The sequence below is a fragment of the Piliocolobus tephrosceles genome, chromosome 11 (assembly GCF_002776525.5).
Source record: "Piliocolobus tephrosceles isolate RC106 chromosome 11, ASM277652v3, whole genome shotgun sequence".
Lineage (NCBI taxonomy): Eukaryota > Metazoa > Chordata > Mammalia > Primates > Cercopithecidae > Piliocolobus > Piliocolobus tephrosceles.
In genome coordinates, this window is record NC_045444.1 from 119,657,735 (window position 1) to 119,676,922 (window position 19,188).

Sequence of the window (19,188 nt, forward strand, 5' to 3'; positions counted from 1 at the left end):
TGATGTGTGTGTATATACATATGAGTGATATATATGTGTGTGTGTATATATATGAGTGATATATATATATATATCACTTAGGCTGGAGTGCAGTGGTGTTATCACAACTCACTGCAGCCTCAAGCTCCTAGGCTCAAATGATCCCACCTCAACGACCCCTTAGCTCTCCTTTGCACAGAGGGTTGTACAATAGATGGCTGTCTGAATTTGGCCTGTGGGCCATATTTTGCTGATCCCTGGTTTAAAATGACAAGGAGTAAATACTGCTGACACAAGAATGCTGACTTACGACTGCTCGTCCCTCTAATCCCCATTGTAAATTATCATTATAATTACCCACTGATGCTCAGGTTCGCAAATCTGCAGATTGTAACTTACTTTTATTCTTGCTTGAGTGAGAGGATGAGTTTACCTTAACCTTAAAAGACGGTAATTTTTAAGATTAAGGTAATGGGTGTGAGGTGGGTGCTGGGCTTCTGTAAGAGAAGTCAAGATTTGCAAGGAGAAAAATTTTCTCACAGCTTAATAAGGCAAAGGAGAGTCACTAGCAAGAATCAAAAGTGCTTATTGTCTTTTAGATACTTCCCCAGTACCCCACTTCCTGACCAAACCATAAAGGTCACTTCCTCTTGCCTCTAATACACACACCCTTAACTGAGAAAATGGATGAAACAGAGAATGGTTGACAACCTTAACCTTAATTGGGGTGGGGATCATGTTGGACACCAAAGAGATGGGGCCTTGAGGGAAGAGAGATAAAAAGAAGTAAAGAAGGCTGGGCATGGTAGCTCACACCTGTAATCCCAGCACTTTGGGAGATGGAGGCAGGCAGATCACCTGAGGTCAGGAGTTCGAGACCAGCCTGACCAACATGGAGAAACCCTGTCTCTACTAAAAATACAAAATTAGCCAGGCGTGGTGGCACATTCCTGTAATCCCAGCTACTTGGAGGCTGAGGCAGGAGAATCACTTGAACCTGGGAGGTGGAGGTTGCAGTGGCCTGAGATCGTGCCATTGCACTCCAGCGTGGGCAACAAGAGCAAAACTCTGTCTCGGAAAAAAAAAAAAAAAAAGAAGTAAAGAAGGCTGGGCATGGTGGCTCATGCCTGTAAATCCCAGCACTTTGGGAGGCCAAGACAAGTAGATCACTTGAGACCAGGAGTTCAGGACCACCCTGGTCAACATGGAGAAACCCTGTCTCTACTACAAATTAAAAAAAAAAATCATCCAGGCATGGTGGCGCACGCCTATAATCCCAGCTACTCAGGAGGCTGAGGCATAAGAATTGCCTGAACCTGGCAGTGAAGGTTGCAGTGAGCCAAGATCATGCCACTGCACTCCAGCCTGGGTGACAGAAGGAGACTATCTCAAAAAAAAAAAAAAAAAAAAGAAGTAAAGAAAATAAAACATGTGGGGAGGGAGAGACTGTGTAAGGGAGAGGGTGTGGCCTACTCCGCCCACCAAAGTATGATTGAGGAATGCACCTCCATGGTCTAGGCAGGCCCAGGCCCTAGGGAAAGCTCAGGGGTAAGTGGAAAAGACCATGGAAACCACTCCTGAATCTCCACCTCAATGTGGACTCTGTAAGGGCTGGACCAGATCTCCTAAGCCTGAAGCAAAGGACAACTGAACATTTTCCAAGGTCTTTCCTGTGCTTCACAGGCTAGACCATTCTGCCCTGGACTGGACTGTCTCACATACTTCCAGGAGAACGAGGAGAACCCCATGCGCGGGGGTTTCCCTGGTGTTTAGAGAAGCCATTTATCCATGCAGACTCTTTGACAAAATGAAGGGAGATATGCAAGGATTTCTAAGGAAACTTTAGCTGTGGGGAAGCTTCATAAGAAACTGAGGTCCCGTGTGCCCTTGGGGATAGAAATGCTTCCTATGGAAAAGAAGAGGCTCAGAGACAAAAAGTTGGAGTGTGTGGGACATCACATGCCATGCACAGGGGCCACTCCTGGAGCCCCATCTCTGCAAGAAGTTGTGTCCCTGGGCGGCTCCTCCTGATTTGGGGACCAGCCTCTCAAAGGCAAAGTACCTGGGTGTTCAGATTTGCAGAGCAAGTTAGAAAGTTAGACAAATCACTGTTCCCAGTTTTGGCCCTTATAAAGACAAAATGTCAACTTGATACTAAAGCAAAAACCCATATCACATGGCATACAATATTTATTTATTTATTGAATCTAAATCAGATTCCACTGCTGCATACTCTCTGGTTCTGCTGTACGAGAATGCAGTAGCAGGTAGATATGCTGCAGAGCTATTCATATCTTGTGAATCATTGGAATAGTGCGTTTTGAAATGGTGTCCCTTCACTTTCTGTATAGGGGGAAAAAAGGAAATAGTTCTATGACAATAGCAGTATTTTCTAATATTCTAGGTTTATTCTAATATTTCTTTTTCTTTTTTTTTTTTTTTTTTTGAGACAGAATCTCACTCTGTCGCCCAGGCTGGAGTGCAGTGGTGCAATATCAGCTCACTGCAATCTCCGCCTCCCGGTGTTACCAGGGGTCCTTGCTCCTAGAGCTTCCAAGATGGTGGCGGGCCACTTCCAAGATGGTGGCAAGCCTCGTGTTCTCTGACCTGGGGTTCTTGGCCTCACAGATTCCAAGGAATGGAATCTTTGGTCATGCGGTGCGTATTATAGCTCTATTAGAAGCCGTGGGTCATGGAAGAGAACAGTGGAACCCAGTGACTAGTGTTCAGCTCGATTAGGATGAACCCAGGCACTTAGCCATGCAGGAACAAACACCAAAATTACGGGCCTTTAGCCCGATCGGGAGTGGCAATGGGTGCCTTGCTGGATCAGGAGCACAGCAGATACCCTGCCGGATCCCGAGGGATGGAAGTCAGCAGCGGGTCTGCGATAGGTAGCAAACAGCAGCGGTGGACAGCGAGTGAAAGCTCAGCTGGAGCGGTAACAAAACATGGACCAGAAGAGTGCAGTTGCAAGATTTAATAAAGTGAAAAACAGAGGTCCCACCACGACTGTCTAATTTTTGTAATTTTAGTGGAGACAAGGTTTCACTATGTTGGCTAGGTTGGTTTCGAACTCCTAACCTAAAGTGATCCACCTGCCTTGGCCTCCCAAAGTGCTAGGATTACAGGCATAAGCCACCAGGCCCAGTCTTCGACCTTTCTTTTTAGATGGAGTTTCACTCTTGTCTCCTAAGCTGGAGTGCAATAACACAATCTCGACTCACTGCAAACTTTGCCTCCCAGGTTCAAGCGATTCTCCTGCCTCAGCCTCCCGAGTAGCTGGAATTACAGGCGTCTGCTATCACGCCCAGCAAATTTTTTTGTATTATTAGTAGAGACGGGGTTTCACCATGTTAATCAGGCTGGTCTTGAACTCCTGACCTCAGGTGATCTGCCCAACTCACCCTCCCAAAATGCTGGGATTACAGGCATGAGCCACCATACCTGGCCAAGTTACTTAACTTCTGTATGTCTGTTTCTTCATCTCCAAAAAAGAAATATTAATAGTACCTACATTATTGTGTTGTGAGAATTAAATAAGTTGATCCACGTAACACGGTGCCTGACATGTAAAAATCACTCCATAACGTTAACTGTTATTTGTAGTGGGAGAAGGCAGTAGTGTCTAGGAGAAATTTTATCATCTCTTTAAAGATCAAAGAAACAGGCCGGGCGCGGTGGCTCAAGCCTGTAATCCCAGCACTTTGGGAGGCCGAGACGGGCGGATCACGAGGTCAGGGGATCGAGACCATCCTGGCTATCACGGTGAAACCCCGTCTCTACTAAAAATACAAAAACTAGCTGGGCGAGGTGGCAGGCGCCTGTAGTCCCAGCTACTCGGGAGGCTGAGGCAGGAGAATGGCTTAAACCCAGGAGGCGGAGCTTGCAGTGAGCTGAGATCCGGCCACTGCACTCCAGTCTGGGCGACAGAGTGAGACTCCGCCTCAAAAAAAAAAAAAAAAAAAAAAGATCAAAGAAACAAACCAAGGAAGATAACCTCCCTGCCTCCACCATAGATCACATTTCCATCTTGTTGGAGGTATCATGTTGAATCCTCTGGCCGGCATTCCAGACACTGGCTGCCAATATGCAGAGGAGATAAAGATCTCCAAGAAAGTTGAAATGTTACTAAAATGCTTGTACTGTAGTATAAGGATAATAACACTTCCTCAGACATCATTTTAAAAGTATGAAATCTTGCCAGGCATAGTGGCTCACACCTGTAATCCCAGTACTTTGGGAGGCTAAGGCGGGTGGATCACTTGAGGACAGGAGTTCTAGACCAGCCTGGCCAATGTGGTAAAATCCTGTGGCTACTAAAAATACAAAAATTAGCCAGGCCTGGTGGCGGGCATTTGTAGTCCCAGCTACTCAGGAGGCTGAGGCAGGAGAATCGCTTGAACCTGGGAGGCAGAGGGTTGCAGTGAGCTGAGATCGAGTCACTGTACTCCAGTCTGGGCAACAGACTAAGATTCCATCTCAAAATAAATAAATAAATAAATAAATAAATAAGTGAATAATATGAAATCTGCCAGGCAAGGTTACTCCTGCCTGTAATCCTAGCACTTTGGCAAGCTGAGGCAGGAGGATTACTTGAGCCCAGGAGTTTGAGGTCAGCCTGAGCAACTTAGTGAGACCCAGTCTCTACAAAAAACAAACAAACAAAAGTTAGTCCCAGTGATCTGAGAGCCTGAGGTGGGAGGATCGCTTGAGCCCGAGAGTTTGAGGCTGCAGTGAGCTGTGATCGTGCCACTGCACTCCAATCTGGGTGATAGATCAAGACCCTGTCCCAAAAAATGAAATAAAATAATATGAAATCTGAGCATCAACATATATATGGAGTGAAGAACATGATCTGCATGTGGTTTAATCTATGTACACAGAGTTTCTTTATAATGAAAATTTCCTGCCGTGTATATATATATATATACACAAAAGCAATGACCCCCCCCCAAAAAAAGAAAAACAAGGGGCAAAAGAGCCAAGTAACATATGCCTACAAGGGAGCATTGCTATTATCATATTAAGAAATGAGGTTTGGACCCGGCACAGTGGTTCACACCTGTAATCCCAGCAGATGGAGGCCAAAATGGGCAGGTCACTTGAGGTCAGGAGTTCGAGACCAGCTTGGCCAACATAGTGAAACCCTGTCTCTACTGAAAATACAAAAAATTAGCTGGGAGTAGTGGCAGGTGCCCGTAATCCCGGCTACTCGGGAGGCTGAGGCACAAGAATTGCTTGAACCCAGGAAACGAAGGTTGCAGTGAGCCGAGATGATACCACTGCACTCTAGCATGGGCGACAGAGTGAGACCCTGTCTCAAAAAATAAAAATAAAAATAAATAAATAAGGTTTGGAAGGATCAGCGGTGTGTCCGGAAACCTGTGTAAGTTGGTTTCTTGACTATCCTTTGGTTTACTTTAGCAGCTATCGGGTTTATACAGCAGACAGTTAACACAGTAACACAGTTAACTTCGTTTATTTTCACTTTAAGTAATATAATTTTGGGAAGAGCTGAAAAGGAGTGGAAATAAAGACTAAGATAATTTTTTAAAAGAATAATAGCAAATGAGATTTTAAGAATAGAAGCCAGAGAAAAACCAACAGAAGAGAACTGAACCCCTTTTGTACTGCCGTCAGGCTGGTTCTTTGTACTCTATATTCCTTGTATCCATAAATGACACGTGTTCCAATCTCCCTTCCTAGAGTGAGCTCTTTGAAGTTAGGATGCCCATCCCTGTGCCCAACCCACACTGGAATTGCACTGTTTTTTTAACCTGCTGAGTGGAAGGTAAAGGAAATCAGGAAGACCCAAAGGTCAGAGAAAAGAGTAAATAGGACAATAGTTTGAAGGTTGGCCCTTGAATTCCTCTGAATTGGAGCATAACTAGAGGATGTCACAGATGAGGTGTGTAGGCATCAATGATGGAGGTGAGAATCTCTTGGAAGTTTTTAGCAGTGGAAATGCTGCCACAGAAGTGCTGTTATGTTAAAGCTGGTGGTACTTTGTTTCAGTGAAACTAGACTTTCCACAAAAAAAGTCCTTTGATAAGTGATGCCTTTTCTACTTCCTGTGAGCAAATTCGTGAGGATTAACATATTGCTACAAGAATCTTGGGATATTTTACATTTATCTTACATCCATTATAGGCAGTCAGACTCCATTTCACAGATGCTGCTTCCCGGCAAAGCATGCTGAATCCTTTAGACAATCACTATTTACCAAAACAAATAAAAATTCTCAAGATCTGTTATTTGTCACCAGAGTATTCAGACAACCTATTTCCTCCTCCTTCCTATTACTCATCCCCGGTCTTACTCACCCTCCATCCAGTCATTCCCCTCAGGGCCTGTGAACACACCTGAAGCCTCCCCATCACTGACTTTGCTCTTCACCAGGTTGCCCTCCCTATTGGCTAATTTAGGAGTAAGTTACACATTACTTAAAAATTATTCTGTTTCATGTATTCTAGTCTAGCCAGACTGCAGTGACAGCCAGAACAGAGACTGGATGATGGAGTGCAGTGGTTAAAGGCACAGATGTTAGAATGAAATTGCCTGTATTTGAACCCAGGTCTTGCCACTTTACTAGCCAGGTGTCCTCAGGCAAGTTACTTAACCTCCCCGTGCCTCAGATTCCTCATCTGTAAATAAGGATGAAGACGCTACTGAGCAGGATTTATATGTGGAATACTACTCAGAAGAATGCACAGCCCATAGCACTGTAGAAGTGTTCCTGCTGATTCATGATCTCCCATGCTGTCAAAATAAATGGTTTTATCAATAAATATGTGTTCATTTCTAGAACTTTTTTTTTTTTTTTTTTTTTTTAAGACAGAGTGTTGCTCTGTCGCCCAGGCTAGAGTGCAATGGCACAATCTCGGCTCACTGCGACCTCCACCTCCCGGGTTCAAGCCATTCTCCTGCCTCAGCTTCCCAAGCACCTGAGATTACAGGTGCCTGACACCACGTCTAGCTAATTTTTTGTATTTTTAGTAGAGATGGGGTTTTGCCATGTTGAGCAAGCCGGTCTCGAACTCCTGACCTCAGGTGATCCACCTGCCTCAGCCTCCCAAAGTGCTGGGATTACAGGTGTGAGCCACTGCGCCTGGCCCAACTTTTTCATGAATACATAGTATATATATATAATGTCTACCTATTAGAAAATGCACATAAAATACATATATAAGAAAAAAACACCAGCAATACCACTGCCTACAGGTAATACTACTATTAGTATTTTCACATATTCCATTCATTAATTAAATAACATTTACTGAGCACCTAACACATAAACGGCTTCATGCTCTTGCTGGAGATATAATGATGTGCAAAAACAGACACAGCTCTTGTCTCATGGAGTTTACAGTCTACTAGGGGAGACAGACCTTAATTAAGTAATGATACAAATATATGTGAAGCTGTAACTGGGATCAATGCTATAAAGGAGAGGTACACGTGTAACAGGGAGATAAGATGTGGTTATGAAGGTCTCTTATCCGACTGTTTTGAGGAAGTGACTACTGAAATAAGAATGAACACACAGAAATTAATTTGGAGAAATCAGAAGGGAAGATGTGCCCAACACAGTAAATCCAAAGGCCCTGCAATGGGAGGGAGCACGGTAAGCAGAAGGAAGTAAAAGGCTTCAGTGTGTTGGCCGGGCGCTGTGGCTCAAGCCTGTAATCCCAGCACTTTGGGAGGCCGAGACGGGCGGATCACGAAGTCAGGAGATCGAGACCATCCTGGCTAACACTGTGAAACCTCGTCTCTACTAAAAAAAAAATACAAAAAACTAGCCGGGCAAGGTGGCGGGCGCCTGTAGTCCCAGCTACTCAGGAGGCTGAGGCAGGAGAATGGCGTAAACCCGGGAGGCGGAGCTTGCAGTGAGCTGAGATCCGGCCACTGTGCTCCAGCCTGGGAGACAGAGCGAGACTCCGTCTCAAAAAAAAAGGCTTCAGTGTGGCTGCGGTTGTGTGCTAGATAAAACTGGTGAGTTAGGAGGAGGGTAGGCCTAGGAGAGCTTCACATCCTTTCTTTAGAAATTATTCTTCATGTGATCAACAAATATTTGTGTATGAGGAGCTAGGGACACACTGATTTTATAGAAATTGATTTATGACATATACTGCTGTTACTATCAACAATTTCCAGCAATAAATATACAGTAATTTAACCAATCTCTTTTTGTTGGAAATGTAGATTTTTTCCCCCAACTTCTCACCATTATTATAAACTGCAATTACTTTTACACCAACCTAAAAACAATGCTGTGACCAAGATTTTTGTATGTGGACATGTGTCCAAATATTTCTTGGCATAAATTCCTGCAAGTGGAATTGCTGGTTAAGCAACTGCAAATTTGTAAACATATTTTTATATACAGAAAGAGAGAGTCAGGGCCTCACTCTGTTGACCAGGCTGCTGGAACGCAGTGGTGCAATCTCAGCTCACCGCAGCCTTGACCTCCTAGGCTCAAGTGATCCTCCCACCTCAGGCCTATTCCCGTAGCTAGGATTACAGGCACATGCCACCACACTCAACTAATTTTTTGTATTTTTGTAGAGACAGAGTTGCATCACGTTGCCCAGGGTGGTCAGTCTCAAATTCCTGAGCTCAAGTGATCCTCTCACCTTGGCCTCCCAAAGTGTTGGGATTACAGGTGTGAGCCACCATGCCCAGCCTTGGAAACATATTTTAATCATAAATGTGGAAAATTAACGTGCTCAACTGTCAAGATGTAGTGTAATGGTCTTTTAAGAGTGGTGCCACTGCTGCATTTGAAGACATTCTCGGTCACTTTCAGAACTTTTTCATTTTGTTCAGTGCGTGAGGAAGTCACTTCTATTTCTGATCCCCATGGATCCTTCCAAAGACTTCAGGTCCACTCAATACTGACTACCAGTGAAATATCTTTAACTACAGTGCTAGAAGCCTGACTGTCCTCCTCTCCTCGGCCTAAGTTCTTTTTTTTTTATTTTTTCTGAGATGGTGTTTTGCTCTGTCGCCCAGGCTGGAGTGCAGTGGTGCGATCTTGGCTCACTGCAAACTCCACTTCCCAAGTTCATGCCATTCTCCTGCCTCAGCCTCCCGAGTGGCTGGGACCACAGGTGCCCACCACCACGCCCGGCTAATTTTGTTTGTTTGTATTTTTAGTAGAGATGGGGTTTGACCGTGTTAGCTAGGATGGTCTTGATCTCCTGACCTCGTGATCCGCCCACTTCGGCCTCCCAAAGTGCTGGGATTACAGGCGTGAGCCACCGCACCCGGCCACCTAAATTCTTCTTATCTGTCTCTTAAGGACCTTCCTCTGGACTTGAGACACACTGAAAGAGAAGGTAGTTTCTGATATTCCTTTCCCCTCTTTTGGCCACCTACTTTGTCTGGTTCCATTTTTATGCAGTAAATTCACTAATAGTTAAAGGCAGATAGAGCTCCACCAACTCTGTTACAGAACTGGGTTTTCCATTCTACTGAGCTTGTTCACAGACACAATTTTCTCAGGAGGATCTTCATCTCCCCCTTTCAACTTCTACAGCCTTAGATCACCTTCCAAGGCTCCATTTATTGTCAGGCCACAATTTCTAGGATTCTAACAATGAAGACAAACTCTGATACACGATTCACATGTTTCTTAGCTCCTATTTCCAGTCCTCTTCTCCATTGCAAACAAACAAAAAAAAAAACCAAACAAACCACAAAAACTGTTTCCAAGTTCAGTGGGACACTCTTGTCAAAGCACCCTGACTTCGGGTGTGTAAGAGTTAAGAAAGAAACACGAAAAGGACCTTAACAGTCAAAGACAGGTTTATTTTGGAGAATAAACCTGAGAGGGACTTCTTGTTGATTTTGGTCAGGAGCATTTTCTCTTACACACTAAGGGTGTTTAAGGGTTTACGAAGCGGTGAGCTTATTGCAGGTTCATAATGTTTCTATATGAGGGAAAGTTTATTGCAGGGTTGGAAAGTCTCTGATCAGAGGGGAGGCTATCTCCTGGTTGGCATGTTTCTGGTTGGAAGGGGGTTTATCTTAGGGTTGGAATGTTTCTGGTTATGCGGACATTCGCCATTAGGCTCATGTTTTGGGGTTGGATTTAGGTAGCTTTTTAATCAAGGGGAACTTAAAATGGTGGCAGTTATCCAAGATGGCAACGCTTCTGCTGTCAGGGTAGGCCTTGGGAAGACACCGAGTGTCTTTGTAAACTTAGGTTTCCCCTGTGCCAAGCACAGTGCTGACTGCATTACATGGGTTTTTCTTTTTACTATTCGTGACAATCTTCTGAGGTAGGTATCACTACTGTCCCCAGTTTACAGATTACCTGACAACTGAGGCTTAGGGAGGCTGCCATCATCCACAGTCACAGAGCTACTATGAAGGGAGGGAACCCCATTTGTTCCTAAACTGCGATTAAAAAAAAAAAAAAAGTTGCGGGAAACAGGCCAAGAAAGAAAACACGAAAAGGGTTGAAAAGCAGCAAAAGTAAGCAGTCAGGAGGAAGTGGCCCCTTTCCTGCCTCCTTCCCGCCCGGAGCTGTGCCTTGCGCGGTGCCCGGACGCCCCCAAGCGGCCACCTCTCTGCCTCTGACGCTTCCGGGTACAGGCTGGCGTCACTAGCGAGCGCCTTGCGGAGGCACCCGCCCCGAGCCCGTGCGGCGTGATACGTCGGGTGAGGGGGAGGGTCTTCCGGCCCTCTGGAAAATCATTTCCGGCAGGAGCCGGAAGACTGCCCCGGATGGCCTCGGGGACGGTCAGTGTGTGGAGGTGAGCTCCGGGATTGCTGGCTTTCCCGCGTCCGCTGGTTGCCTCATGCTGCAGGCCACGGCCGCCAGCCCCCGCTCGCATCGGTGGCGCTGAGGTGCCGGGACAGGAAGCGACATGTCGTCGGGCCTCCGCGCCGCTGACTTCCCCCGTTGGAAGCGGCACATCTCGGAGGAACTGAGGCGCCGGGACCGGCTGCAGAGACAGGCGTTCGAGGAGATCATCCTGCAGTGTGAGCGGCGCCGGTGCGGGCTGGGAGCGGGGCTGGCGGGTCCCGCGGAGGCATGCGGGGCGCCCGCGGAAACCTGAGGCCGAGTCCTCGGCGCCGCCCGCACGCTTGGCGGCCGCCCCGGGTACCTCGCGCTGGGGACGCCCCAAGCCTTTTAAATGTTTTTTCTAACTTGTGTTTTATCTTTAGAGGATTTTCCCTGCTGAACTGTGCGATTTTTGTGGGGAGGCACAGTTCGTGTTTGTATTTGTAAATCCCAGCAGCTCACACAACGCTTATGCACTTAAATAGGTCCCAGAAACATCCCATTTATGGGGTCAGGTTAATGAAACGGTCGTTAACTTTAAATTGCTGAATTAACATTGCCTTCTGAATGCACTGGAACGGGTGGCCTTTGATTCCTCAAACTTACTTCCCTTACTCTACCTTGGTGGGTTTTTTGCGGGGAAAGAGGGATAGGGGATCAGGGTCTCGCTCTGTCGCCGAGGCTGGAGTGCAGTGGCGGAGATCACGGCTCACTGCAGCCTGAAACTCCCAGGCTCAAGTGATCCTCGCATCTAAGCCTCCCGAGTAACTGGGATTACAGACGCGCACCACCACGCTCGGCTAACTTAAAAAAAAAATTTTTTTTTTTTGGAACGAGGGTTCACTGTGTTTCCCAGGCTGGTCTCCAACTCCTGGGCTCAAGCGATCTTCCCACCTCGGCCTACCAAAGTGCTGGGATTATAGGCGTGAGCCCAGGTGTTATCATACATTTTGATTCTTAATCTCTTTTAGGTGGGACAGAACTTTTACTGTTACTGAAATCTTCAGTATGAAAGAGGTGGTTTTCTTTCCCCTTACTGCTTGCAGCTTAAGGGTACAAAAATGATTGTACCTTTACCTAAATTGTAATGGTCCTAAGGTGGTTCCATCTGTCCCTGAAAGTAAACCTGACAACTTTCCCAAGTTATGTTGTTCGTGGGATTCAAAATAATAATTGCTGCCTTTTTTGCATTCTGATTGTGCAAAATCAGTAGTTCTCAAACTTAGCTGCACATTAGCATTACCTGTAGATCTTTAAAAAATTACAAATCCCAAACCACACCCCAGACCAACTAAATCACAATATATGAAGTTAGGACACAGGTATCGTGTGTGTGTGTGAGAGATTCAGCCTAGAACTGCATGCCAAGTTATCAGTGTTTTTTGATGCTTCCTAAATGACTCAACTGTGCAGAGAAATTTGAGTACTGTGGTAATTATTTTCATGTGTTATTTCATTTTATCTTTCCCAAAATTCTATATATGAAACAGGAACGGTTATTGTCATTTTCACACATGGAACTGAGGCCAAGAGAGAATAGGTAACATCTGAGGTTGCTCAGCAGGTTAATGGTGGGACTGAGTTTGTTTTTTTTTTTTTTTTTTTTTGAGACAGAGTCTTGCTCTGTCACCCAGGCTGGAGTGCAGTGGCACAATGTCAGCTCACTGCAACCTCCACCTCCCAGGTTCAAGAGATCCTCCTGCCTCAGCCTCCCTAGTAGCTGGAACTATAGGCGAGCACCACCACGCCTGACTGATCTTTGAATTTTTAGTAGAGACAGGGTTTCACCATGTTGGCCAGGCTGATCTTGAACTCCTGACCTCAGGTGATGTACCTGCCTCGGCCTCCCAAAATGCTGGGATTACAGGCATGAGCCACCGTGCCCAGCCGGGACTGGGATTTGAACTCAGGCTTGATGACTAACTTTTGCATTTGCTTTTCTCACTGGCTCCCCCAGCAAATGGTTCTTTGCTTTCACTGCACCCATTGTTTTAACAAAACTGAGAAGAAAGGGGATGCTTTGCTGTTCTAGGAGGCCCTGAAGAACACTGCTGTTTCAGAAGGCCGGAAGCACAAGTCCCTCTTACTCAAAACATGATTCCCTGACAGATGACATAAATCAGTTCATTAGGTGCTTATTGGGTGCTTATGCTTTAAAAGCTAATATCCTTTGAAAGTCAAATTGGATTGGAGGCTTGACTCACCCCTCTCTGAACCTTTTCACTTACTTTTTCAGTCTGTTTTGCCTCATCTATAAAATGGGGATGAAGCTTGCCCTGCCTACTTCATAAAAACAGTGCTGTGCATATAAGTGCTTTCAAAGCCATCTGTATAATAGCCTGTAATTGTAAAGCATTATCTCTTGACACAAATGGAATGTTTTCCTGCACTTTGAAAATGGCATCTTGATGGGACAGGAACATGTAGAACAGTCAGAATAAGAGGTCAGTTGTGGAAAGAAGATAGCTTTAAAGGGTACTAGAGTAGCCGGTAATGCTTGCCTGAGGGACCAGGAGAGGAGACTGGGATGAGAAGCTAACAATGAACAGGAGAGTGAGACAGCCTTTGCTTGTTAAGATCTTCTGTTTAGGCGGAGGGATTGACGTTTAGGGAGATCGTGTCTATCATAGTTTGCGAAACACCTTCATTCCACTCATTCCAGCCTCCCCAGGCCAGTCAAGTTCTGACCCTCCATCAACCTGGAGTCTGGTCCCTGTTCAGTCCGTGCCTTTAAGTCTGAAGAGAACGGTGGAAAGAAGCTGTAGGGGGAGGGGAAAGGCTTCCCTCTGTCTCCAGCCTTCTCTTCAGGGAGCAGCCTTTGAGAAGGACTTCTTTTGAATGCCTCTGTTTTTTGAAAGAACCTAAAATTATCACAGGGCACCAAGCTTTGCTGTAACATCTGAAGATCTTACTAGAGCCCTTTGACACTGGTGGATTTTAAACCTTTCTCTTGATCATGATGTCCCAGGTTGAACCCAATGCCCAGTTTGGCTGAGCTAATTCATTTGACTAATGCAGATGAGAGTGTTTCTACCCAGGAATTCTCTTTTCAGATATCAGGAAGTGGGACTCAAGACTCTTTAAAAGAGAAACAAGCTCTTTTAACAGGAGTAGTCACTAGCATAAACCCTGTCTTGTTCTGCTTGGTACCTGCAGAACCGGTACCCATATCTGATCTTACTGGTGCCTGTATGCCTATTACTCTTGTTTTTTATTTCATTTTATTTATTTAGAGACAGAGTCTTTCTCTGTCGCCCAGGCTGGAGTGCAGTGGCGTGATCTCAGCTGACTGCAACCTCTGCCTCCCGGGTTCAAGCGATTCTCATGCCTCAGCCTCCCTAGTAGCTGGGACTACGGGCAAGTGCCACCATGCCTGGCTAATTTTGTATTTTTAGTAGTTTCACCATGTTGGCCAGGCTGTTCTCGAACTCCTGACCTCAGGTAATCCGCCTTCCTCTGCCTTCCAAAGCGCTGGGATTACAGGCGTGAGCCACTGCGTCTGGCCTGTGTGCCTATTACTCTTAACTCCATGTTCTTTCTAATCCTGTCTTTTGAGTTTCTGTACTCTGTCTCCTGTCAAATTGATTATGTTTGGAAAGAGAACTCATTTCCTCTCTTAGCTGTCCCCTCCTGTGTTCTCTCACACGTTAGCATCCTCTGCCCAGTTGCCTGAGCAAAGAGTCTCAGAATAATCTTTGACTTTTTACCAATACGGATCTGTTAATGTAGCTGCCTGCTTTTATAATTTCTTATTTCATCATTGCCAGTAAGAAGAAGTCTAAATTTCTGATCCTGCTTTTTCCAGTGTTGGCTCCAACCTTTATTTCCAGCCACTTACCGAAAGACTCTGTTATTCCTTCTGCGTGGCCCATCATCTTCTTTTAAGACTTAACTCATATATCACCACCTGTGACACCATTCATAAAAATGAGTACAGAGTGTATTCTCTTTTTTTTTTTTTTTTTTTTTTTTGAGGCAGAGTCTGGCTCTGTCGCCCGGACTGAAGTGCAGTGGCCGGATCTCAGCTCACTGCAAGCTCCGCCTCCCAGGTTTACGCCATTCTCCTGCCTCAGCCTCCCGAATAGCTGGGACTACAGGCGCCCGCCACCTCGCCCGGCTAGTTTTTTTTGTGTTTTTAGTAGAGGCAGGGTTTCACTGTGTTAGCCAGGATGGTCTTGATCTCCTGACCTCGTGATCCGCCTGTCTCGGCCTCCCAAAGTGCTGGGATTACAGGCTTGAGCCACCGCGCCCGGCCCAGAGTGTATTCTCTGTACCTTTTTATACTTGACTGAATTTAATGTTAACTCCTTCATGTTGGGGACTGTCATTTATTTCTATTTCTAGTTCCCTGACCTAAAAAGTAATTTAATGTGTCAATCATGGTAAAGTTCTCCTGTAGTACTTAAAGGTCCATAGCATTTCACTTTGCCATTGTGTTTAGTGTGGTTCTTTTTCTTTTTTCCTCCCAAGGTAGAAACAAATAACTTCGGGGGTAGGAAGCATTTTCAGCTCCCTTTAATAGAGAAGACATTCTTGCAGGTGATTTCTGTAGGTTACTATGGCTGCGGAATGTATGTTCCTGTATTTTTTTCTTCAATACATGACAAGGTAGGTACCTAGCAAGTGTACATATGTTATAATAACTTAATTTCTGACTTTTTTATTTTAATAGATAACAAATTGCTGGAAAAGTCAGATCTTCATTCAGTGTTGGCCCAGAAACTACAGGCTGAAAAACATGACGTACCAAACAGGCATGAGATAAGGTATTTTGAAACTAACCTATATTATTTGTGTCTCCTCTAATGAGATTTATCTCAGTTCAGTTGTCACTTCTCTAATTTATTTATTTATTTATTTATTTATTTATTTATTTATTTATTTATTTATTTTTTTTTTTTTGAGGCGGAGTCTCGCTCTGTCGCCCGGACTGGAGTGCAGTGGCCGGATCTCAGCTCACTGCAAGCTCTGCCTCCCGGGTTTATGCCATTCTCCTGCCTCAGCCTCCGGAGTAGCTGGGACTACAGGCGCCCGCCACCTCGCCCGGCTAGTTTTTTTTGTATTTTTAGTAGAGACGGGGTTTCACCGTGTTAGCCAGGATGGTCTCCATCTCCTGACCTCGTGATCCACCCGTCTCGGCCTCCCAAAGTGCTGGGATTACAGGCTTGAGCCACCGCGCCCGGCCAACTTCTCTAATTTAAAAGCAAATCAAGTACTATTTTGTGTTCCGGTTTTTGTCAGCTCCTTTCAAATAAGAACTAAAACCGTGTAATTAAAATTGTTTTTTAAAAGGTATGTACATACCTAGAAAGGTTATTATCAGTACAGTGCTCTCAGCTTGAGAAATTTCTTAAGGCGGGTTCGTGTGGTAACCCTACATCAGTTTCTCATCTAACCTGCCAGAGTTCATGTTTTTTGTTTCTTTGTTTGTTTTTAAATAATCACAGACAAGTTAAGTATTTCTGAGAAGGTTTTTGTAGATCCTATTAATATAGGAGTGATTGGTACATACACAAAAATTGCTTTTGTGCAGTATGGGCCTATTTGATCCTTTTTAGGTTGGTGATTTTTTCAACATACAAATGGTCCCCAACTTGCAGTGGTTCAACTTACAATTTTTCTTTTTCTTTTTTTTTTCTTTTTTGAGAGTGTCTCGCTCCATCACCCAGGCTGGGGTGCAGTGGCGCAATCTCAGCTCACCGCAACCTGCAACCTCCACCTCCCGGGTTCAAGCAATTCTCCTGCCTTAGCCTCCCAGATAGCTGGGATCACAGGCACCCACCACCACACCTGGCTAGTTTTTGTATTTTTAGTAGAGGCAGGGTTTCACCATGTTGGCCAGGGTGGTCTTGACCACTTGACATCAAATGATCCACCCACCTCAGCTTCTGAAAGTGTTGGGATTACAGGCATGAGTCACCATGCTGGCCAGCTTACACTTTTTCACCTTTATAATGGTGCAGAAGTGATGCACTTTCAGTAGAACTGTACTTTGAGTATTCATCCAACCGTTCCGTTTTTCCCCTTCAGTTTAGTATTCAATAAATTGCATGAGATATTCAACAACTAACTATAAAATAGGCTTTGTGTTAGATGATTTCGCCCAACTGTAGGCTAATGTAAGTGTAACCTATGATACTCAGTAGGTGAGATGTATTGAATGTATTCTCAACCTACTATATATTTTCAACTTCTGATGGGTTTAAAGGGACTTAGCCTCAGTAAGCAGAGGAGCATCAGTATTAGTAGATTGTGAAATCAAATGAGCAGATTGCAATAAGCTCTTATTTTTCTTTAAGAACTAGATTAGAAATATACCAGTGTGTGCTGGGCGCGGTGGCTCACACCTGTAATCCCAGCACTTTGAAAGGCCAAGGCGGGTGGATCATTTGACGTCAGGAGTTCAAGACCAGCCTGGCCGAGATGGTGAAACCCCGTCTCTACTAAAAATACAAAAATTAGCCAGGCCTGGTGGCAGGCGCCTGTAATCCCAGCTACCTGGGAGGCTGAGGCAGAGAATTGCTTGAACCTGGGAGGCGGAGGTTGCAGTGAGCCAAGATCACACCACTGCACTCCAGCCTGAGTGACAGAGCAAGACTCCGTCCCAGATATATATATATATATATGTGTGTGTGTATGTGTATTAATAGAATATTTCATGAGATACATATTTGTTCATGGTGGCGTATTTGTGTTTACTGGGTCATTTGTGTGCATTTATGTATATTTGAAGTCTTATTGTTCTCTTCCATAATATTCGTTGTGTTTGCATGTTAAATTTGGTATGGGAACAGTAACCATTATTTCTCTGAAATCTCCACACATTTAGCAATTGTAAAAACAAGGTTGGTGATTTATGGTGTCTAGAAATGGTAGCTGTAGCCTGATGTATTTACTCCTAGAGCTGTAGCTGCTCTCACGTCTCCTCATCTGGCAGGATGGTCTCCTGGTAGAGGACGGAGTGGGAAAGATACCAGAGAACAGATGGCTTGGCAGGGCCTCACTTCCGTCCTTGCTTTGTAACAGTTCAGGAGTTCCCGCCTGGCTGTGGCCCTGGGAGGCCTTCTGTAGTACTTAAGATATTAGTTTTAGTATTTTGGTTAACTTTAGGTGTAGATAATGCTGTTTCACCATTTTCATCTAAATTCATCCAATTGAAAACTAAAAACATTTCTATCTGATTAAACCCTTGGTGACTGTATTCTTGTATTCTTTATCTGTTAGCCAAACTCATGTGCTTGGAATATGCAGCAGTTCTTTTGGCTGAATTTCACTAGGATGGTCTTTTTTGAGGCAGGGTATCTCTCTGTCGCCCAGGCTGGAGTGCAGTGGCATGATCATGGCTTACCGCAGCCTCAACCTCCGAGGCTCAAGCAATCCTCCTGCCTTAGCCTTCCGAGTAGCTTGGAGACTGCAGGTGTGCACCACCATGCCAGTCTAATTTTTTAATTTTTTGTAGAGATAGGGGTCTCACTATGTTACCCAGCCTGGTCTTTACTCCTGGGCTTAAGTGATCCTCCCTCCTCAACCTTCCATTAGTGTTGGGTTTACAGGCATGAGCCACCACATCCAGTGGGATGGTCATTTAGTTGGAGGTCTTGTTACAAATCAGGTTCATTCAGCCCACTCATAGCAAATTAATCACTGAGATGATGGGTTTTGTGAGAGTTTATTCATAACATGGCCAAGCAAGGAGGCAGGAGAACAGGTCTCAAATCCACCTCCTTGGAAATAGGGATGGGGGTACTTATGCGATAGAAAGCAGGGTGGTCTAAAGTGCGGGAAGAGGTGACTGGTGGGTAGGAAAGATGAGGTCATTGGGGCTTCCATGCAAGCATAATCTAGCTATGTAGTTCCTCATAGGACACATGCAGAAAATGGTGGCATTAGCACCATCTGAGGGAGGAGTGTTTTGGCCCTCTGATGTCAAAAGATCACCTCTTGGGCATTCACACAGGCCCAGTTGAAGGGTTGGGGGTCTCAGCCGGCTTTAATGAGCAAGAGCTGCCTCCTAGTTCCTGGAGAAAAACTTGAAGCACCAGTTATTGTAGTGAGCCACAGTCAGTTATTATTTATAAGGAAGCTAGTGGGAGTTTAGTTATGTATTGTTTGGCAACTTGACTTGCTAGTGGGAGTTTGGAACTAGAAAAAAGTGATGAAAAGCAGGCAAGGCAGATTGAATGGTGGGCTTCATCAGGTTACCCCTTGTTCGGTCTTTCCATTTCCACAAATGTTATCCATAATAAGTCTGCCCTCCTGACTTCCTTGTTTCCATTCACGGTATCGTTGTTTTCCACGAGTCATCTATGGTTCCTTCTTCCCTCTGTATCTTCCCCTCCCCACATTCCTTTATTCCTCATATTCCCCGTATCCACCAAGCCCATTGGTTCTCCACCCCCTAGCCTCTTGCATCC

At 45.1% G+C, this 19,188-nt stretch overlaps 1 protein-coding gene across 3 annotated transcripts in view; it reads left to right on the forward strand.

The window, feature by feature from the left end:
- Window positions 1-10,590: 10,590 nt before the first annotated feature.
- Window positions 10,591-19,188, forward strand: part of ATG16L1 (autophagy related 16 like 1) — a 45,190-nt gene continuing 36,592 nt past the window's right edge. For 2 of the 3 annotated variants that reach the window (XM_023188576.1, XM_023188577.1), the window contains exons 1-2: window positions 10,591-10,971; window positions 15,447-15,540. In XM_023188576.1, coding sequence (XP_023044344.1) covers window positions 10,857-10,971; window positions 15,447-15,540 — 209 coding nt within the window. In that variant the 5' untranslated portion in view covers window positions 10,591-10,856. The remainder of the gene's footprint in view (window positions 10,972-15,446; window positions 15,541-19,188) is intronic. The other variant, XM_023188579.1, reaches the window with a different exon arrangement.